At 53.3% G+C, this 22286-nt stretch overlaps 1 protein-coding gene across 2 annotated transcripts in view; it reads left to right on the top strand.

Moving 5' to 3' along the window:
- The first annotated feature begins 726 nt into the window (after positions 1-726).
- The window catches only part of DDX11 (DEAD/H-box helicase 11), a 31966-nt gene continuing 10406 nt past the window's right edge, over positions 727-22286 (top strand). Inside the window, exons 1-14 of one of the 2 annotated variants that reach the window (XM_022577281.3) lie at positions 727-834; positions 4640-4787; positions 8176-8424; positions 8863-8949; positions 9255-9403; positions 15840-15885; positions 16643-16750; positions 16917-17004; positions 17379-17590; positions 19041-19193; positions 19978-20024; positions 20340-20419; positions 21279-21323; positions 21424-21491. In XM_022577281.3, coding sequence (XP_022432989.1) covers positions 4644-4787; positions 8176-8424; positions 8863-8949; positions 9255-9403; positions 15840-15885; positions 16643-16750; positions 16917-17004; positions 17379-17590; positions 19041-19193; positions 19978-20024; positions 20340-20419; positions 21279-21323; positions 21424-21491 — 1476 coding nt within the window. In that variant the 5' untranslated portion in view covers positions 727-834; positions 4640-4643. Of the gene's footprint in view, positions 835-4639; positions 4788-8175; positions 8425-8862; positions 8950-9254; positions 9404-15839; positions 15886-16642; positions 16751-16916; positions 17005-17378; positions 17591-19040; positions 19194-19977; positions 20025-20339; positions 20420-21278; positions 21324-21423; positions 21492-22286 lie in introns of those variants that run through there. The other variant, XM_089920123.1, reaches the window with a different exon arrangement.

The raw sequence follows: 22286 nt of genomic DNA, 5'->3' as shown, positions 1-22286 counted from the left end.
ACCAGGGCTCGAACCCATGTCCCCTGCATCGGCAGGCAGATTCTTGACCACTGCGCCACCAGGGAAGCCCCTAAAGTCTTTTTCTACGAACAAGAAACGGAGGACATAGGGGGGCTTTTGGGCGGGAGGGCCCTGCTCAGTTCCAATTCCCCCATTTTTCTTTTTGTTGATACTTCTCAATCCTGAGGGGAACAGGCACGGAATAAGAAAGGGAATAAAGTTTTGGACAGAGAGGTTAATCATAAACTGAGCAGAGGAAACTGGTTTTACAGGGGCTCAGTTTCAGGACCAGAATACAGGCTTCCTGAGTCAGCTACAGCACCTGGCCCCTCAGGTGTTTGATAAACACGGCCAACTGAAGTCAAGCGACTGCTGAGCTCCCAGGATTATGGGCGCCAGCTAGCGGAGGCGCGAACATTCCACAGCTGGCGCGCGGTAGGGGTAGGAAGAACACCCTGTCGCGACCACAGCCTCCGACGGCCCCTCCCTCCCGCGAGCCAGCCGCGCAAGCGCAGTGACGCAAAAGGGGAGGTCCAGCCCCAGCAAGACACGGAGTGCGCACGCGCAGCGAAAAGGGCTGTGCAACGCAGGTCGGTCTTCCGGGTAATGCAGACCGAGGCCTGGACGAGCCCGCCGCGCAAGCGCAGTGGCACAACAGGCGATCGGCCCCCGCCGAGCCCCGGAGTGCGCACGCGCACTGGCGCGGGGCGTGCATCGCGACGGGCTTTTCGTGGGGGACGCCGACACCGGCGACCCGGGGTTTCAGGTTCAGTGGCGTACGCTCGGACTCCTCGCTGGCCTGGTCTCGGCGGAGCAGCCCTCCCGCCGAGGAAGGTGAGCGCGGTGCCGAGGACGCGGAGCAAAAGGAGAAAGGGCAGACTCCGGGAGAAATGCAAGGGGGCGGGCCGGGCCGGCGGCGGGAAAACGTCCCCGAGCTGGGGCGGGCTTGACATGTGATTGACAGGCCAGACACCAATCCAAGGGCTGGGGAGGCCGCGGGGCGGGACCTGGCCGCGAGCCGCCGGCCGCGGGGCGGATCCGCCGGCCGTGCGAAGCGTGAGTTCTTTACGTTGTAGTACCTGCTGGTCCCTGCAGCGCTACCGAATGTTCCGTTACCTGTCCCCCGCAGGTGAGGAAACAGGCTCAGGGATGTGGACTTTAGCACGGATACAGCCGGGATCCCACATTGTGCAGTCTGACCCCAGAGCCCTCCTGCCGCTCGGGGGACCAAGGTGGAGCAGGAGGAGTGCGATGGCTGGAATGGACCAGCGTGTGGGAGGCAGTGCCGTGGAAAGTGGAGAGAAATGTTAGCCCAGTGTGAGAGCTCTGCGGGCGGAGCTGGGAGGGGGACAGAAGCAAGATGCGAATATGGGGCTGGGGCCAGCTCCGGATTCCCAGCATGTGCGCTGGAGCCGGGTCGTTACCCAGGTGTGTGGCGTTAAAGCACTTTAGGAGGGGGACAGTAGGATGGTACCTGGACATGGATGTCTCATCGGCTCAGGCTGCCATAACAAAACGCCATAGACTGGGTGGCTTAAACAATAGAAACTTCTCTCTCCCAGGTCTAGAGGCTGGGAATTCAAGGCCACAGTCCTTATAAGAGTTTAGGACCCCACTCTTAGGACTTCATTTAACCCTGATTACCTCCTTCATTTCATGTTAATTACTCCCTAAAAGCTCTCTCTGCAGATACAGCCTCACATTGGGGGTAAGGGCTTTAACGCATGAATTTGGAGGCGGGGCGGGGGGGGGGGGACACGATTCAGTCTGTAGCAATAGTTTGTACCCAGGCAAATAAGTGATCATCGAAGACTGAAGAAAATGAGCACTTTCAGGACTAACGTGCCCCTGAGATGCTCTCACGTATCTTAGCCCACTTAATGAGCATGAGATTTGCCTTCACATTGGTGGGGAGTTCTAGGGAGAACTTGGGTGGGAGCTCGTGTCCACGCAGCCAGCCTGAAGAGGTCGGGAAAAGTTCCACCAAACATCCTTAATAGCACTTAGTATATCCATTATTCATGGATTTAGCTAAACCCTTCTTTTAACTTATGGTTTAGCTTGTGCTGCTCCTGGAATAATGAGATCCGTAATTACCACCCACGGAGAAGTGGAATAATAATTACTTTTGTTCTGTATTGTTTCGTGTTGTCATTCTAAAGTTTGGTAACTGAGTCTTTCCACCCTACTTACCCTGGTGGGAGGAAGATCAGAAATCTACAGCTTGGAGGCAGATGTGCTTTCAAATCTTGGATTCAAGCCCTTGCTGAGTGACTGTGGGCAAGTCACTTAACCTTTCTGAGGTTTAGTTATTTCAGCTGTAAAACAGAGCTAATAAAAATCCTGGCCACATAGGGTTGTGAGGTTATATGGAAGCAGTTTGAAACCATTAAAGAACTGGCCCTCGGCCTAAATATTTCAGTCATAGACTTCCTCTCCCCACCCTTCTGAGGAGCAGAAACCCGCCCCACGGCTCCCACCTCAAGCTGGCCATTCATCAAATTGTTCCTAAATGCCTGCTGAGTGCCAAAGCACCTGTTCTGAATGCTGGGGGTAGGGAAGAACAAGACAGACAAGGTTCCTCCTTTTACGCTATTCATATTCTAGTGGGGGAGGACAGTAAATAAGTTCGCACAGTGCTAAGACCTATGAACAAAAGAAAGAGTACTTCAGATCAATGAGATAAAAAAGTGACTTAAGCCGAGTGGTGTGTGTGCATACAGGGAGAGGCCTCTCTGAGGAGCTGAGCTGAGTCCTAAACGTTGAGGACTCCAAGCAGGCGGGGACGCCAGGTGCGAGGCCCAGGCTGATTGGATCAGGGTGGGGCCCTCACCCACCCTCACCAGCCGTCTCTAGGCTGCCCAGTGATCTGTCTTACAAGGAGAGGAGGGACGGGTCAGATTTTTCTCTTGGGATTTAGAACTACGAAACAAGGAAAGACTTCGCTTGGCAGTGGGAGCTGAAGCCAGAGATCGAGGGGGCTGCAGGCAGAGGTGGCGTGCAGGCTGACTTTGGGGTAAAGCAGAAGCTGCCAAGCGAGCAGAGGAAGCCGGGCAGGCTCCACCTGGCCCGCGATGACGGAGCAGGAGAATGGGAATCCGCGGGGCATCCGCGGGTGTTTACCGTTGGTGGGCTTCCTTGGATCCATCTTGAAACCTGAACCACTTTGCAGTTCTAGTCTGCAGGAAGTCCCACCTTGTCTGTGGCTTCTGCTCTTGGTTTTTCCAGGTGATCTGTATTCTCAGTCTCTCAATATGTATCTTTTCAGTAAATCTCCCTTTTATTTATGCTAGTTCTCTTTTGCAGACACATGAGTTGGACTCAAACAGAGCCATGTGGACCTGGGTTTGGATCCCTGGGTTTCCTTTCTGAGCTGAGTCTTTGAAGAGTTACTTAATTTCTGTAAGCGTCAGGATCCAAAGACCATCTGCTTACAGTGTTGTACAGATTAAACGAGACAACAGAAGTGGAAGGGCCTGCGGAGCGTTTAACACAGGGCAGGTGCTCAGAGTTTGTTAGGGCCGTTCTCCTTTCCCTTCACGTTTTACTGGGTTTCCGATTACACACTTCCCTCTTGGATTGAATTGTCCTGGTTTTAAGTCATCCTTCTTATCGTTCTCTCTCCATCTCGGTCCTCATTTTAACTGCCCCTAAACTCTTAACTGGAAGAACATCACGCAACTCCCTTCTCTGATCAATGAATTGACGTGGTCACTGGTCTTCCTGAGGCCAGTTATGTAGCAAAGGCATAAATGGGATTTAGATTTATTCATATTTGTACTGAGGCGAGCTGGGCCTGCTTAAATAGCTCAGAGCAGTGACTTCCAAAGACAGAGTGGGGCCCGGATGGAAGATGGTGACTAAAGGAAGAAGGGGTGTGTCAAAGCTGTCTCAGAGAGATCAGGGTCAGAAGAGGAGGAAAAACGTGGAATAAATGTGGAGCAGAGATGTTTTTCTTAGACCTGGGCCTGCAGGGGCAGAGAAGTGCCGAGGCCTCAGCTCTGGGAAGCCCTTCCAGCCAGGGCTCAGCCGCCGTGCAGAGGGCCCTCCAGGCTGGGGCCCCAGGGAAGGCTCTTAGGGGGCGGCTCTGGTTTGTACTGGAAGTGGCGGCTGGGATGAATTAGATGCAAATGGAAGATGCCTGTTGGGTAGGGATGGGTGTGTGACATGCAGAAAGAGCACCTCGGGTTTCTCCGCCTGTGGGTCACGACCTCTTAGGTCTTCACAGCAGGGGCAGGAGAAGCAGTTTTGTCCTGCGATGTTGGGAGACATGGCTGGGAGATGTGGGAGAAGAGAAATTAATGACTGCAGAAGTAATTATGGGCTCTCCAAAAGAAATCTCCAGGCCCTTAGAAAGGTGTGCACGCGGGCGGAACGGCAGGGGTTTCCGTCAGGGCTTCCTGGGCCGCGTCCCCCTATATCCTGTTGTGATGGACGTTCCTGGATGGACAGCGACCGTGGCCAGGCCTCATGGGGAGGCACGTGAGGGAAGGAGCATGGCCTCTGCTTGCAAAACATGTCCCTCCTGGGGAGGAAGTCCGTGACTAGTGTTGAGGCCCCTCCTAGGAACCGTTCAGGATCTCGGGCCAGTACTGCCTGGCCCATCAGGGAGCTACTAGATTTTCTTTTTACCCCCCAGGACCATGGCTGACAAAACGGAGGAGGCTGGTGGCGTCCACTTCCCTTTTCCCTTCACACCCTATGCCATCCAGAAAGACTTCATGGCAGCGCTGTACCAGGTGTTGGAGGCTGGCAAGATTGGGATATTTGAGAGTCCAACCGGCACCGTAAGTATTTGGGGCCTGAAGAGGGTCTAGGGAGACGCTGACGACAGGGCAGAGCCAGCGTGCTTGTCTGCATGTGCAGAGAGTCGTGGTTTGAGGTTGAGCAAAGTCGTACTTTCTGAGTACTGTCCGTTTCTGTCTATTAAGCCGTTAAACACAGGCCCGGGGTCTGAGAAAAATTAGGCTAAAGGCAAATGAGAATTTTAATGGCCATGGAAACCACGACCGTAGCACTGAAACCTTCCGGATTTTTCTGGGCGCATGACCGCTTTGATGCTGAGAAACGTGGAAATTACTCTGGCTTATCCACAGATCCGACATATTGGTTTACTCTCCAGGAACCGGGTTACTGAGGGCCGGAGGGGTCCAGTCCAGAGCCCCTCAGTTTTCCTTCCTGGCCTGGGAGGAGGGGGTTTGTTAGAGGTTGGCCGCAGAGGACTGTTAGGTTCCTACTTCTCTCTTGCCCTTTATTACCTTCTAGAGCAAGTGCCGCGTGAGAGCGAGCTGCCTGTGTGGGTGTTGCTGTGACCTCCTGGAGGACGAGGACCTTGAGGTCCTCTCCTCTGTGTCCCTGTCATCTGCGGGGAGCTTGGCACTGTCGGCCTCGGGGCTCTTAAGCTGTGTGTGTGTAATGAATGAACGAAGGAAAGTGACTTATTCCTTCTCATCCACTGACGGGAGTGTGTCACTCTCTCCTGGGATGACACGATCTCCTGGGGCAGGAAGAGGGTGGACGGGCCGCTCTTGTTCCGTTTTGTTTCTTCAGATACAGCGAGTGGGAGAGGCTCCGTTCCGCCAGTTCACACAACGTGGGTCATGAAGATACTGTGCAGAGTGAGGGTTTTTTGTATTTTTGTTTTTTTTTTGGTTGCGTTGGGTCTTTGTTGCTGCGCGCGGGCTTTTCTCTAGTTGTGGCGAGCGGGGGCTACTCTTCATTGTGGTGCGCGGGCTTCCTATTGCGGTGGCTTCTCTTGTTGTGGATCACAGGCTCTAGGCGCGTGGGATTCAGTAGTTGTGGCTCACAGGCTCAAGAGCGCAGGCTCAGTAGTTGTGGCGCACGGGCTTAGTTGCTCCACAGCATGTGGGATCTTCTCGGACCAGGGCTCGAACCCGTGTCCCCTGCCTTGGCAGACGAATTCGTAAGCATTGCGCCACCAGGGAAGCCCGAGGGGTTTTTCAAGTAGCATCTTTCTACCAGCATCCGACCTTGCATTTACACCCCGTGCACCTGGGGACTTCCCTGGTGGTCCACTCTGTGCTTGCACTGCACGGGCTGTGGGTTCGATCTCTGCCTGGGGAACTAAGATCCCGCGTGCTGTGCAGTGCAGCCGGAAACAAATAAATAAACCCAGTGCATGGGACTTCTTCCCTCCTGACCCACCCCACCGAAAGACTGGTTAGGGTCAGGAGCGACTTCCTGTAATTAGATCTGAGGAGGTCAGGTCCCCATCCGACCATCTGCCACATCTGACATTGTTAAGCATCTCATCTTCCTCTCTTTAAAGTCATGTGAAACACTGACTCAAAGAACAGTGCCTATCATTTAAAAAGTCACATTTATCAAACGTCGTTCCTTGGGCAGGTGCCTTTAAGTCTTTTAACTGTTTCTTAAGAAATATACTTGGGGGCTTCCCTGGTGGCCCAGTGGTTGAGAGCCTGCCTGCCGATGCAGGGGACATGGGTTCGTGCCCCGGTCCAGGAAGATCCCACATGCCGTGGAGCGGCTGGGCCCGTGAGCCATGGCCGCTGAGCCTGCGCGTCCGGAGCCTGTGCTCCGCAACGGGAGAGGCCACAACAGTGAGAGGCCCGCGTACTGCAAAAAAAAAAATAAAAGAATAAAAGAAATACACTTAGATATAATATGTTGAAATTACAAGCTTATGCCGCTGTTTCTCGCTTTATTGATTTTAGTCATTGGGACCTTCTTGTGATAGATAAGATGGAGCTTCCTTCCTGGTGTAGTTATATATTTTTAGTCTCTTTTTTTCTTGAATAATCTTTTGTCTCTTTTTTAAGAGTCGATAGTTGTCTTTTAAAGGTTTGTGTAGTTTTTAAGGTACTTATGCCTGTTCCGCTCACAGCATCCAGTGGTCTCTCAGTATCACACTTCATCATAAAATTATTACCTTCGTCTGCCCGGGCTGCCATCACAAAACACCACAGATGGAGTGGGCAAAATGGCGGGAATTTATCGTCTCACAGTCTGGAGGCCGGAGGTCCCGAATGAGGTGTCAGCAGGGCTGTCCAGGCCCCCTCCTCCGCGTGTGGACGGCGGGCTTCTCCACGGCTCTGCCCATCGTCTGCCTTCCTTGCCTTTGTGTCCACATTTCCCCTTTTTACAAGGGTACCGGTCTTATTGGGTCAGGGCCACCCTCCTCTTAACTCAGTACATCTGCTATGACCCTATTTTCAAGTAGGGTCCCATTCCGAGACACTGGGGGTTAGGACTTGAACATGTGAATTTGGGGGGGACACAATTCACCCCATATCAAGGACCTACGGGGAGAATTCTGGTCTTTAAACCAACAGTTGTGCTCCCCAGAGCAACTGGCTTGCTTTAACATTTCCTGACACTGGGACTCATGGGGCTGATCACCTTCTGTCCGCACATTGGCTGCATCTCCCCACCAGCAAGTCGTATCCGGGATTCCAGGCTGTGCGTTTTTTTGGCTTTATTTTCTGGGCTGTTGATTCAGTTTCTCCCATTCTTCTAATTATGATGACCTGCAGTACTTATATGCAACTTGATAAGCCACTTTCATTCTTTGAGGACCAGTGAGCCATATAATTAAAGAATTTCACTTTTATTTCTCCCTTTTTCCTATTTTTTTCCCCCAGCCATTCTCTTGCCAGTCCCCTTCTTTTTCCTTCCTTTCCGAGGCTGGTCTTAGAGCACCCTCTGATATTTAAAGTCAGACTTCCCTCGAAGCCTTTATTAAAACGGGAAAGGTGGGCTTCCCTGGTGGTGCAGTGGTTAAGAATCCGTCTGCCAAGGCAGGGGACACAGGTTCGAGCCCTGGTCTGGGAGGATTCCACATGCCGCGGAGCAACTAAGCCCGTGCGCCGTAACTACTGAGCCTGCGCTCTAGAGCCAGTGAGCCACAACTACTGAGCCCGCGTGCCACAACTACTGAAGCCTGCGCGCCTAGAGCCAGTGCTCCGCAACAAGAGAAGCCACTGCAATGAGAAGCCCGCGCACCGCAACGAAGAGTAGCCCCTGCTCGCCACAACTAGAGAAAACCCGTGCACAGCAACAAAGACCCAACACAGCCAAAAATAAATAAAATAAAATAAATTTTTTAAAAAAGCTTTAAAAAAACAAAACGGGAAAGGTCATTAGGGAAGCTTCGTTTCTCATCCTCTATTTCTGAGAACGTTTTTCTTCCCGTAGGGAAAATCCTTAAGTCTCATTTGTGGGGCCCTCTCCTGGCTCCGTGACTTTGAACAGAAAAAACAGGAAGAGGAGAAGCGTCTCCTTGAGGCCGGAGCCGACCCCTTAAACGATGGGAAGGACCAGGCCCCGTGTCCCCCACCCTCCTGCCAGCAGAGCCCAGGCTCCCCGAGGGGCACTGGAGAGCCCGACTGGGTCACTCAGTTTGTGCAGAAGAAAGAAGAAAGGGACCTGGTGGACCGACTAAAGGTGAGATCGGGTTACGAGAGGTGGGGTGATCCGGAAACGGGGCCTCCGGGAGGATTTTGGGTGGATCCCGAAGCAGGACAGCTCATGTCCTCGTGGTGCCTCTCAGCCCCCCGGCCACCGCCCTGGTGGATGGTGCTGCGCCCTCGCTGTCAGTAGAAAGCTGATGTCACCAGGCCTTCCCTAGGTTGGCGGTTCCCATTCTTTCCCAGGAAAGGAACCGCACCGTTGCCATTGGCCACAGGCTTCCCTGGCTGCAGACTCGCTTACGGGCTGCACTGGATGGAAAGCGTGGGGCTTCGGGAGGGAGGCGCACACTTCCCGCAGCAGTGAGCTCGACAGCTTGGCCGACAGGAGGCTGGCAGGGCAGGGAGGTGCATGGGGGCCGGGGGAGGCTGGGGCTTCCTGCAGGGGTCTCCTTTCTGGCCCCCTCCCCTCTAGGAGGGGCAGGTCAGGAGGAAGAAGCGAGAGGAGCGCCTTCGGCAGATCCGTCACAATGCTTCGCTCAAGTTCGCAGCCAAGCGCATGGTGAGTGGCAGCCCGTGTCAGGGTGGCGTCCCCCTGCATGGGGCCTCACGGTGCAGCTGATCCGGGCGAGCGCCGGGACCTCAAGCCCCTCCCAGTGCCCTCTGGCTACGTGCTCCTCGCCCGGTAGCAGGGCAGCCTGCACTGAGGGACTCCTCCTGGGGCCTTGACACCCGTCGGGTGAGGCCCGTGTCGATGGCGTGTGTGTCGCTGCCCTTGGCCTGGCCCCCAGAGGCTGCCTCGCCAGGGGGTGGGGCTCTGGCGCTGAGGTTTCTTTCTCTTTCCCCACTGGCCACGCTCCTCCGCAGAGACAGGAAGATGAAGAAACTGAGCGTCTCCTCCGCCTGAGCAGGGAGATGCTGGCAGCAGGCACGGGGCCCGAGCAGCTGGCCTGGGGGGAGGATGAGCTGGTCCTCGCCGAGTACGAGAGTGACGAGGAGAAAGTCTCAGCCAGCGGGTGAGAGCGCGTCCCCTGCATCCCCTGCCCTGGGGTGGCTGAGCGGGGCTCCTTCCTCTCGGGCCTGGCTTCTTAGTCACTTGTGGGGCAGCGACGGGGCGGAAACCCGGCTGCCTGCCCTCTTCCCCTGGCGAGGCCCCTCCTCGGGGCACAAAGGATGACAACAGGGGCCCTTTCTCTGCCAGCTCAGGCAGGTGTCACCTCCCTACCCTCTGTGGTATTCTTGTCTCCACTCTGCACCCAGGACACCGAGCCCAGCAGGACGCTGTGCCTTGGCCGAGGCCACCAGCCAGCGATTTGAACCTCCGCTGGCCCGGCTCTAAGTCTCAGGCTCTTAATACCAAACTGGGCCGTGTGAGGCTTGTGATGTAAGCCCTCGAGGTGTCCTCAGCCCATGTTTTTCTTTTCACCTAAGGCTTGGCTTGGTCTAGGTTCATAGGTTTCTAGTTTGTGAGCTGTAACTTACTGGGTGAACTAGAAACGCTGAAGGTAACACCTGGGCCGTTTCTAGGACACGCCGTCCCCGTGAAATCCTCCCCGTCATTCGTGCTTTAATTTCACAAATGCCCCTTGAGCCTCTGCTGTCGGCGTGGTGCGTCCTGCCTCAGTGTTGGTGGCAGCTGACTGACGAGGGTGATGGTTGCTGAGGGCTGCGGGGGCCACGGCAGGTTCTTGAAATACGGCGACAGTGATGTTTGCCCCATCGATTGACTCCCCCTCTTACAAACAGTTTCTCTGTAGTAGCGACGCTGTTTGACTGCATTTTACCTACAGTAGAGTTTCTTTCAAAATTGGAGTCAGTCCTCTCACACCCTGCTGCTGCTTTGTCAACTAAGTTTATGTAATTTTCTGAATCCTTTGTTGCCATCTCAAGAGTCTTCACAGCATCCTGACCAGGATTAGATTCCATCTCAAGAAACCGCTTTCTTTGTTCATCCATAAGACGCAGCTGCTCATCCATTAAAGTTCGTCATGGGATTGCAGCAGTTCAGTCCCATCTGCAGGCTCCACTTCTAATTCTAGTTCTCTTGCTGTTTTCACCACATCTGCAGTGACTTCCTCCACTGAAGTCTTGAACCCCTCAAAGTCATCCATGAGGGCTGGAATCAGTTTCTTCCAAACTCGTGTTCATGTTGATATTTTGACCGCTTCCTATGAATCACACATGTTCTTAATAACATCTAGAATGGTGAATCCTTTCCAGAAGGTTTTCAATTGACTTTGCCCAGGTCCATCTGTAGCTAAAGGCTTACAAACGTATATCTGAAATAATAAGACTTGAAAGTCAAAGTTACTCCTTGAACCGTGGGCTGCAGAATGGATGTTGTGTTAGCAGGCATGAGACCAGCATTCATCTCACTGTCCGTCTCCATCAGAGCTCTTGGGTGACCAGGTGTGTCATCAGTGAGTATTAATATTTTGAAAGCAACCTTTTTTTCCAGAGCAGTAGGTCTCAACAGTGGGCTTAAAATATTCCATAAACTGTGTCATAAGCAGATGTGCTATTATCCAGGCTTTGCTGTTTCATTTGCAGAGCACAGGTGGGGTAGATTTAGCATAATTCTTCAGGGCTCTAGGATTTTCGGACGGTAAATGAGCGTTGGCTTCAACTTAAAGTCACCAGCTGCATTAACCCCAACGAGAGAGTCAGCCTGTCCTTTGAAGCTTTGAAAGCCAGGCAGTGACTTCTCCTCTCTATGAAAGTCATAGATGGCATCTTCTTCCAATATAAGGCTGTTTCGTCTACACTGAAAATCCGTCGTTTGGTGTAGCCACTTCAGCTACATCCTCCGGGTAACTTGCTGCAGCTTCTACCTCAGCGCTCGCTGCTTCACTCTGCACTTTAGTGTTATGCGGGCGGCTTCTTTCCTGAAACCTCATGAGTCACCCTCTGCTAGCTTCAGACTTTTCTTCTGCAGCTCCCTCACCTCTCTCAGCCTTCATAGAAGTAAAGAGCGTTAGGGCCTTTCTGTGGATTAGGCTTTGATTACAGGGATGTTGTGGCTGGTTTGATCTTCTATCCAGACCACTCAGACTTTCTCCATATCAGCAATAACACCGTTTTACTTACTATTCCTGTGTTCACTGGGGCAGCGCTTTTAATTTCCTTCAAGAACTTTTCCTTTGCACTCACAGCTTGGCTAACTCTTTGGCGTAAGAAGCCAAGCTTTTGGCCTGTCAGCTTTCAATATGCCTTCCTCACTAAGCTTAATTCATTTCTAGCTTTTTTTTTTGTGGTCTCTCCCGCCGCGGAGCACAGGCTCCGGACGTGCAGGCCCAGCGGCCATGGCCCACGGGCCCAGCCGCTCCGCGGCATGTGGAATCCTCCCGGACCGGGGCACGAACCTGTGTCCCCTGCATCGGCAGGCGGACTCTCAACCACTGCGCCACCAGGGAAGCCCCATTTCTAACTTTTGATTTAAAGTGAGAGACATGTGACCCTTCCTATCACTTCAACACTTAGAGGCCATTGTAGGGTTATTAACTGGCCCAATTTCAAGACTGTGTCTCAGGGAATGAGGAGAGCCAAGGAGAGGGAGAGAGATGGGGGAATGGCTGGTCAGTGGAGCAGTCAGAACACACACAGCGTTTAACAGTTATGTTTGTCATCTTGTATGGGCGGGGTTCGGGGCACCCAAGACAGTTACAATAGTAACGTCAAGGGTCACTGATCACAGATCACCATAACAAATATAATAATAATGAAAGTTTGAAATATTGCGAGAATAAGCAAAATGTGACCCAGAGACACTAAGTGAGCAAATGCTGTTGGAAAAATGGCGCCGATAGACGTGCTTGATGCAGGGTTGCCACCACAGACTTCCAATTTGTAAAAAAAAAAAAAGCAGTAAAGCAATGAGCAATAAAATGAGGCCTGCCTATACTGGACGTGTAATATGCCTAAGTGATGATTCAATATACGTATATGTTGTGAAATGATTACCACCGTAAGGTTTAACACGTCCATCACCTCACATACTTAACATTCTTTTGTGTGGTGAGAACGTTTGGGATCTGCTCCCTTAGCAGCTTTCAGGTTTACAATACAGTATTATTAACCATACTCACCATGCATTACATGCCCAGGATTTGTACATCTTATAATGAAGTTTGTACCCTTTGACCACCTTCACCCATTTCTCCACCCTCCCCCTCTGAGCCCCTAGCAAATCACCAGTCTACTTTGTTTCTATGAATTTGGTTTTTTTAGATTCCGTACATGAGATCGTACAGAATTTGTCTTTCTCTGACACAGTTCACTTAGCATGCCCTCAAGGTTCATACATATTATTGCAAGTGGCAGGATTTCCTTCTTTTTTTAGTGGCTGAATAATATTCCATTTTGTGTGTGTGTGTGTGTGTGTGTATGTAAAACACACTGTATTTTCTTTACCCATTCATCTGTCAAGGGACACTTAGGTTGCTTCCATGTCTTGGTTTTCTAAATAACATTGCAGTGAATGTGAGGATTCAGATATCTCTTTGAGATAGTGACTCCATTTCCATTGTATAAATACCCAGAAGTGGGATTGCTGGATCATATGGTACTTTTATGTTTTGAGGAGCCTCCATACTGTTTTCCATAGTGACTATACCGATTTACATTCCCACCAACAGTGCACTAAGGTTTCCCTTTTTCTCTAGCTCCTCACTAGCATTTATCTTGTCTTTCTGATCATAGCCATTCTAACAAGTGTGAGGTAGTATCTCACTGTGGTTTTGATTTGCATTTCCCTGACGATTAGTGATGCTGAGCACCTTTTCATGTACCTATACCTGTTTGCTATTTGTATGTTTCTTTGGAAAAATGCCTATTCAGTTCCCCTGCCCATTTTTAAATTGGATTATGTGTGGCTTTTGGTGTTTTTTTTGCTATTGAGTTGTACAAGTTCCTTACATATTTTGGATATTATCCCCTTATCAGCTATATGGTTTTCAAATATTTTCTCCCATTCCATAGGTCGCCTTTTCATTTTGTTAATGGTTTCTTTTGTTCAGAAACTTTTTAGTTTGAAGTAGTCCCACTTATTTATTTTTGCTTTGTTGCTTGTACTTTTGGTGTTGTACCCAAAAAACCATTGCCAACACCAATGTCAAGGAGCTTTTTCCCTATGTTTTCTTCTAGGAGTTTTATGGTTTCAGGTTTCTTACATTTAAGTCTTTAATCAATTTTGAGTTAATTTGTGAGTGGTGTAAGATAGGTGTCTAGTTTCATTCTTTTTCATATGAATATCCAGTTTTCCCAGCACCATTTGTTGAAGAGACTGTCTTTTCTCCATTGGGTATTCTTGGCCCCCCTTTTCAAATTAGTTGACTGTATACACAGGTGTTTATTTCTGGGCCCTCAATTCTGTTCTGTTGGTCTATGTGTCTGCTTTTATGCCAGTACTGTACTGTTTTGATTACTATAGTTTTGTAATATAGTTTGGTATCAGGAAGTGTTGATACCTCCAGCTTTGATCTTCTTTCTCAAGATTGCTTTGGCTATCTTTCCTGGTTCTGTATGATTTTTAGGATTGTTTTCTCTATTTCTGTAAAAAAAATGCCATTGGAATCTTGGTGGCGGTTGAGTTGAATCTATAGATTCCTTTGGGTAGTATGGGCATTTTAGTAGCATTAATTCTTCTGATTCATAAACGGGCTATCTTTCCATTTGTTTGTGTCTTCATCAATTTCTTTTATCAAAATCTTGTAGTTTTCAGCATACAGATTTTTCAGCTCCTTGGATGAAGTTATTCTTAAGTATTTTATTTTTTTTAATGCCATTGTAAATGAGATTGTTTTCTTTATTTCTTTTTCAGATAGTTTGTTGTTATTCTATAGAAATGCAACTGACTTTTGTATGTTGATTTTTGAATCCTGCAACTTTACTGAATTTGTTTATTAGTTCTAACAGTTTTTTGGTCAAATCTTTAGGGTTTTCTACATATAAAATCATGTTATCTTGAAACAGACAATTTTACTTCTTCCTTTCCAAATTGGATGCATTTTATTTCTTTTTCTTGCCTGATTGCTCTGGCTAGGACTTTAGTACTATGTAGAGGATGAGTGATAAGAATGGGCACCCTTGTCCCTGATCTTAGAGGAAAAGCATTCAGCCTTTTACGAGTGTGATGTTAGCTGCGGGCTTGTCACATATGGCCTCATTGTGTTAAGGTATGTTCCTTCTCTTCAATTTGTTGAGAATATTTATCATGAGAGGATGTTGAATTTTGTCAGATGCTTTTTCTGCATCTGTTGAGATGATCATATGATTTTCTGTCTTTCATTTCGTTAATGTGATGTATCACATTTATTGATTTGCTTATGTTGAAACATCCTTGCGTCCCAGGGATAGATCCTCCTTGATCGTGAAATATGATCTTTTTAACGTGCTGTTGAATTTGATGTGCTTTGGTTGAGAATTTTTACATCTATATTCAGCAGGGATACTGTCCTGTAGTTTTCTTTTCTTCTGGTACCCTTATCGACTTTGCTATCAGAGTAACGCTGGCCTCATGAAATGAGTTTGGGAATATTCCCTGCTCTTCGGTTTTCTGGAAGCATTTGAGAAGGATTGGCATTATTTCTTTAATTTTTTTTTTTTGTGTGTGTTACGTGGGCCTCTCACTGCCATAGCCTCTCCTGTTGCAGAGCACAGGCTCCGGACGCGCAGGCTCAGCGGCCATGGCCCATGGGCCCAGCCGCTCCGCGGCACGTAGGATCTTCCCGGACCTGGGCACGAACCCATGTCCCCCTGCATCGGCAGGCAGACTCCCAACCACTGCGCCACCAGGGAAGCCCTTCTTTAATTATTTGGTAGAATTCACCGGTGAAACCATTTGGTCCTGGGCTTTTCCATGTTGGTGCTCAGAGTCCTGCCCTGAGGCACCGGTTCCAGGGCCTGAATTAGAACTAACACTTGTGATCCCGCCCAGGGCTGAGATGCCAACTGCTCTACGCGTCCCCCATCTCTCTCTGGCGGGGGACAGGAGCAGCCAGTGCCCTGTGGCCTTTCCTGCTCTTCTGCTCCTCCCCAGGGGACGGGGTAAAAAACTTTAGTGGAGTTTGCGAATATTCAAGGAAAAAGTACTCGCTAGGGTCCAGGCCAGGGCCGCCAGTCCTGCAGCTTGGCTTCTGACGCCCTGGGTTCGGGGGACAGCAGCCTCCGAGGACACACCCACCTGGTTCTGAACACAAGATATTCTTCACTCCCTCCTGCACGCAGCCCCTCATGGGGTCCTGCCGACTTTGTCCCCACGTGGCATGTGATTTAAACCCCAGCCTTTCACACAGAGCTGCCTGAACAATCCTCTGTTGGCCGGAGGCCAACCCTGTTGATAACTCCTCTGAGAGCCCTAGACAACGCACATTTCTGCCTTTAAAAATTGAATTTCCAGCTGAATAAAAACAAAACATGGACTTTTTCCATGCTGTGTGTTTTTTCCTCTCTCAGAGTAGACGTGGATGAGGAGGACCTGGAGGAAGAACATGTAACTAAGGTGAGACACCAGGTCCTGGGTCTCCTGTGACTGACCTGGGTCCAGGGAGGAGGTGGGAGCCCCCGAGTCTCCAGGTGCTTGGCAGGGGGGCTGGGTCCCCGGGAGACGCCTGCGCCCCAGGGCGTCGAGGGGCAGCCTTTCCACTGGGGGTGGCAGGAGGTGGGGGACGGGTGCTCTGCCCCTGGCTCTCAGTGGCTCGTCCCCTGTCCTCTGGTCTGAATTTGCATTTGCCTGGGGTGCTGGGAGCTGTGTGTGGTTCTGACGCTGCTTAGGCTTCGTGTGTGTGGGACTTCGGGTTTTCTCTGTTGACATTAGATACCCCCCCACCCCCCTTTTCCTCTCTTCCTCCCCGGCTCTCCTAAATCTTGGAGGGGCGCACAGAGAGGTGAGCTCAGCCTCTTCCTGCTTCGCCCCCCAAGCCCTGGGAGGTGCATGGGGACCCGCCCGCCCCGCTTCCCCCTACGCCCCGGACTCTCGGAGTCCTCCCTGTGTCAAGAGCCACCACTGAGGAGAAACTCCCTTTCCTGAGATGACCGAGCCTCCCAGAGGGGCAGGAGCAGGGGCCCAGCATGACCCAGGAGAGGGGGACACCCTGGCCTGAGGGCTCGCAGAGGTCTGCCCGGGGGCGGTCGCCTTCCTTAGGTCTGTGTCCGGGGTGCCCTCTCCATTCCCTCGGCCTCTCAGGCCCCAGCCCTCCTTGCTGTGCCGAGAACGTTTGGGGTTGACAGTCTGCCCTGAACCCTGCTACCCCGAGCAGATTTACTACTGCAGTCGGACGCACTCGCAGCTGGCCCAGTTCGTGCACGAGGTGCAGAAGAGCCCCTTCGGCAAGGACACTCGGCTTGTCTCCCTGGGCTCTCGGCAGGTGAGCGCAGGCGGGGGCCGGGGCGGGCGAGCAGGGTGGGACCGGCCCCTGTGCCTTGCTGGTCCTTGGAAGGAAGGACCTGCTCCTGGAAGGCGGGCAGTCCCGGTGGCTTGCTCTGTGTCGCTTAGCCAGCCCCGTGTCCTTTACCCTCTCCTCTGTCTTGTAGAATCTTTGTGTCAATGAAGATGTGAGAAAGCTAGGTTCTGTGCAGCTCATCAACGACCGCTGTGTGGAGCTGCAGAGAAGCAAACACGGTAGCCTCCAGCGCCCCGAGGCTGTAGGGAGGGCCTCTGGGACCGTGTGCAGCCCTGGGACGAGCGGAAGCAGCCCTGGGACGGGGGAAACGGCGGGAACGAGGGCAGAGCAGACCGGGCTTCCTTCCTAAAGAGCCTCACGTGGGGAAAAAGGTCTTTTTGCTTTTTAGTCCGGATCTAGTCCAGTACCCTGGCTAGGAGGCGATATCATAGGCCTCTTCTAGAGAAGACGAGGTAAAATGCCAGGAGTCCGTAAGCAGCAGTTCCGGAAGGGTTTAGCGGCCCCGCCCCGTGGTGCAGACCCCTTCTGGCCCCGCGGTCAGAACCTCAGCTGAGGTTCTTTCTGCCTTTGCCCCTGTGCCTGCGCCCCTCAGAGAAGAAGAGCGTCGTCGAGGAGGAGAAGCCCGGGCGGAGGAGGAGGCTGGAGCCGCGGGCCACCTGCCCCTTCTACAGCCATGAGCAGCTGCAGCTCCTCCGGGACGAGGTCCTGTTGGAGGTGAAGGACATCGAGCAGCTGGCGGCCCTGGGGAAGGAGGCTCGGGCCTGTCCCTACTACGGGAGCCGGCTCGCCATTCCAGCAGCCCAGGTGAAGACCCCGGAGGCTGGGCGGTGGCTCTCGCTCTGAGCAGGGCCCAGGAGGGAGTTCTCACTCCTCTTTTGGTTCAGGAGGGTGTCACTGGCCGTGGTTGTCTGCCCGACACACCGCCCACTGAGGACACGTCACCCACTCTCTCCTGGTACATAGGGTTGGAGGAGGCCCCAGGTGCCTAGGTGGCTCTGGGCTGCAGGGACAGTTGGCGTCCTGGGGGATGGCACATTAGCGCCAGGGCAGAAACTAGAGTGCCGTGGGGAGCTACGGGACGTAAAGGTCTTTCCAGGTGCCCTTTGGGTGCGTGGTCGTCCCACCTCGCGCACCTGCCTGCAGCACAGGTGGAGACCCTTCCCTAGACTTGCTGTATGGAGTCAAAAATGGTATCATTGTTATTTGGTGGTATGATTTAACTGTTTTCTTTCTACTCCCTTAATTTAAATGACTTTTGGAAATAATGTATCATTTATGGAGAATTTCATATAATCAAGAGAAGATTTCCATAGATTTTTAAAGATGCGGGGAACTGTGTTAGTAACAACATTACCTGGCAGTTAGACGCTTGTCAGTGTGCTGCCCGGAACTGAGTGTGAGGGTCACCGAGAAACTGGGGAGCCCACCCAGCCTCACGGTGGTCTCAGCCCTCCTGGGGTCTGGACACACTTGGGTGCCAGTATAGTGAGGTATCCTGAAACTCTTATGATCTCGACTTTTTAAGGCACTTTGCACGTCGTTTTTGTTTATAGTAGCCCACTGAAATAGCTAAGGCAGGTATTATTCATATTCTACACGTGAGGACCCCCGGGGCCCAGAAGGGTTAAGTGATTGATCTGTTTTCTCACAGCACATGAGTAGCGGAGCCAGTGTTAAAACCTGGGCCTTAAGTTTCCAGTTTTTTGGATTTTCACTTTATCGGTATCCTTTTAACTGGAAAATCGTCATAACAACACGGCACCTAAGAAATTGACAGAGTGCTTTTATTTTTGCTACCCCGCCTCCCCCCGCCCTTAACCCTCATTTGAGATAGACTTCCTCAAGCCCGTTTTGCAGACGAGGAAACCGAGGCTCAGAAAGGTTGACTGTCCCAGAGTCAGACAGCTGGGAAGTGGCAGCTCCAGGGCCAGAGCCCAGGGCTGCTTTCTGGGCCCCAGTGCTGTCACAGCGTGTTGAGGGACCTTGGTGCGTTGGGGGCGCAGAAGGGGCTCTGCAGCAGGGGCTCCAGGCCCCTCCGCCCTTGGTCCACTCGGAAGTGCAGTCGGCTCCAGTTTTATCTGTTCTGTAGCTGACGTTCCACATAAGACTTTCCTGGGAAGGTTCTCCAGCTCAAAGCACAGTAAGCTGCTCTAGCTTTCTCTCCTGAGTGCCCGCCTACGCGTGTTCCGGGGGCTGGGCCCGCCCACTGTGGGAGGGGTCCTGCTCCCACCTCAGGCCGCCTCTCCCCCTCCAGCTGGTGGTGCTGCCCTACCAGATACTGCTGCACGCGGCCGCCCGGCAGGCGGCGGGGATCCGGCTGCAGGGCCAGGTCGTGGTCATCGACGAGGCCCACAACCTGATCGACACCATCACCAGCATCCACAGCGTGGAGGTCAGCGGTTCCCAGGTGGGTCGGCCTCTGCCTTCCCAGGCCAGGGCCTGCCGCGGGGGGCAGCGGGCACGCTGAGCCGAGGCCGGGGCTCCCCAGCGTGACTTAGGACGGGACCCAGCCCAGGCAGTGGGCACTTCGCTTGCTTCTCCCCAGCCTGTGTCGCCCAGAGTCCTCCAGGCCAGGGTGCTGCTAACTAGGTCTCTGTGACCCGGATGGTGGGATGAGAAGCAGGGGTCCTTGTGCAGCTGGTTGTTACTGTTGATACTGCTTTGAGGGATGCTCAAGGTTTCTGAAAGCCGCTGTTCATTGCCCATTATGTGCCCTGCACCACGTGGGGTGCCTCTAATCTTCACGCTGACTCTGCATCGGGCTGGTGGCTGTTTTAAGTAGAGACTCGGAGGCTGAGAGAGGGTTAAGCGCTGCCCCTGAGGTCAGCCTGGGATTTGACCAGCGGTTTCTGACCCTGAAGCCCACGTGACACCCACCCCCCGGACTGCCCAGTGCCAGCTGGCCTGGACGGAGCCGTGATGGTTGCCTGGAACCGGCTCTCCCAGCAGACAGCACGTCTTTCCCACCCCAGGAAGCACTAGCAGGGACGTTCGTTGTCTGCGAGTCATCGTCTTCCCCTTTCCCTGACCCTCGGCGGGTGCCGCTGCACCAGCGCCCCTTCACCTCGACTGCCCCCCACGTGTCCTGGGCTGGCGTTGTCCAGGCATCGTCGAGGGCACCTCTGGCACGGCCCCAGGCTGCTGGTCTAGGGCCTGCTCTGCCATCACATCGCTCTCTGTTCTCCCCCCAGCTCTGCCAGGCCCACTCCCAGCTGCTCCAGTACACCGAACGATATGGGTGAGACGTTGCCCCCCGAGGGGTTGGGAAGGCCCCGCTCAGCCTCGGCACCCCAAAGCCAGCCTGCGAGAGGAGGCACCGGGGTAGCATCTGGCCGGGCCCAGCATGATGGGGGCCAGCTTGCTTTCGCCTCCTGTTCGTTAGGCGTGCACCCCAGGAGGCCGTGCAGGCCCTGGGCCACAGTGAGCCGCCCTTCTGGGAGAGCGTGTGTAGCTCGTGACCCAGTTGGGAAGACAGCAGACAGGAGGGCCTCAGCTCAGGCACCGGGAGGGGAAGTCGGGGTCCTCCCGCCGATGTCCACTGGCTTCTCCCCAGGAAGCGCTTGAAGGCCAAGAACCTGATGTACATCAAGCAGATCCTGTATGTGCTGGAGAAGTTCGTGACTGTGCTGGGCGGTAAGGAGCATCCCCGCCCTGTGGCCAGCTGCTGAGCCTGCTGGGCTCCGTCCCCCGGATGCCAGTCAGGACCCCTGGGGTTTCTGTCTCTCAGGAATCGCCTTGGCCATTGACTTAGAAAATTCTTATTTGTCCGGCCTTAGACCTTTGTTTAGAGCCCTGGTTGATTTGCCCCTGTTCTGAGTCCTTTTTATTTTGCCAGGCCCGACCCCACAGGTGGCAGTAATAATAATATATTGTGATATAAATGTGTGTATGACACTACGTCACAGTGATGGGACTCAGGACTCGGGTGCTCCTGTGAGGAAAGCAGTGCAGGCACGGTAACCCTCAGGCCAGTAAACTGAAGCCCGGAGCAGAGGTGACCGGCCTGTGGTTTGTGAGCCCGGTGAGAGGGACTGGAGTCTTCTGGCTCCGGGGCCCACACTTCTTGGCGTCATTCGGAGCCACACGACTTCCCTCTGGCAGTTCCTATGCGAGCTTTTATAGAAGCTGAAGGGCAGAAAGGCAGCAGGGCTTTTCGGGGGGATCTGTCTCATGTTGATGCTCTTCACTGGGTCTCTGCCGTGCAGCCTGGGCGTCTCCTGCTGGCGCCCGTGTGGAGTGGGGTGTCCCTGTCCCCGCCTCCTCGGAGGATGTGGGAAAGGATGACATCGCCAGGCTCGGGCTGCGTGTGCAACACGTGGGTCAGACCTTGAGGCCCCCCGGGCCGCCCTGCCCCCTTCGTGGGGCCTTTGGGTGCTGTAAATGGCAGAAGACCCCTTCAGATAGGAGCGTTCTTACTCGATAACTACAGAGCGGAGGGGGAAGATGGGGGCCAGAGGCCCACCGTCCTGACCTGTTTGATTCTCTTTTGTAGGGAACGTTAAGCAAAGCCCCAATACCCAGAGCCTGTCTCAGGCAGGTAAGAGCAGGTGGGAGCCGTTTCTGAGCTGCCCTCTGGGGCGCGGAGGCCACGGTCCTCAGAGCGAGGGCTTCAGGGCCCTTCGCTTGTTTGCCCTTAGGGACGGAGCTGAAGACCGTCAGCGACTTCCTCTTTCAGAGCCAGATCGACAACATCAACCTGTTCAAGGTTGGTTTTCACCTTTGTGTGGCATCCAGGTTCCTTTTCTGCCCGCCCCCCGTGGGCGGAACAGCGTTAAGACGGTGGAAGGAATAGAAAGTAAATTCTTTCTGTCCTTGAGCAGCCTCGAGGTCCGAGGGTCTGTAGAGTTACTGTACCTGACCCTCACACACAGCTCATGTCGCAGGAGGGCGGAGTCTTCAGCCTGGGGCGGAGGGTCACGGGGAGCCGTGCCTTCCTCTCTGTGTAATAAGCGGACGCTCGCAGGTGCCTCCCCTCCACCTGTCTTCGGGCACAGTCTTCCCGGGCGCTGGGCAGAGCACGAATGACTTTGCGATCCAGCTGTCGGGCTAGGTGCCTGAGAATGCGGCTAGGGTGCTTGGCCTGGGTTGGGCCCAGCCTCAACCTTTGCTCCCTCCAGATGGGGCACAGGCTCTGTCGCCTGACAGACCACCTTAGTGAGTCTGGTTTGCTGACGACACAGAGCACCGTGTCCAAGGCAGCGCGTGGGTCCCGTGACTCCAAGGGAGGGGCACCACGTCATTCAGGCTCCCCAGCTCAGGAGGACAGCACGCCGCACACACGAGGGGGCTGGTGGTGCTCGGTGGAGCCCAGGGCGACCCGGCTGTGTGGGCTCGAGGCCCCGCTCCCCCTTCCCCTTCACACCAGCTGCCCCCTGGCCTGGTCGCTGCCATCCCCCGCCAGGCGGGCGGCAGGCCGAATGGCCTTGGACTCCTTTCCCCCTCGCCTCGCATCCACACGCTGCCAGGCCCTGACCCCGTGCTCTCATCCCACAGCTGCTGC

Source organism: Delphinapterus leucas, chromosome 11 (genome assembly GCF_059928025.1).
Source record: "Delphinapterus leucas isolate spDelLeu-1000000601 "Yukka" chromosome 11, BTC_Dleu_Yukka2, whole genome shotgun sequence".
NCBI classification, from domain to species: Eukaryota; Metazoa; Chordata; class Mammalia; order Artiodactyla; family Monodontidae; genus Delphinapterus; species Delphinapterus leucas.
Note: the sequence above shows the minus strand (reverse complement) of the source record. Positions and strands in the feature narration are given on the sequence as shown.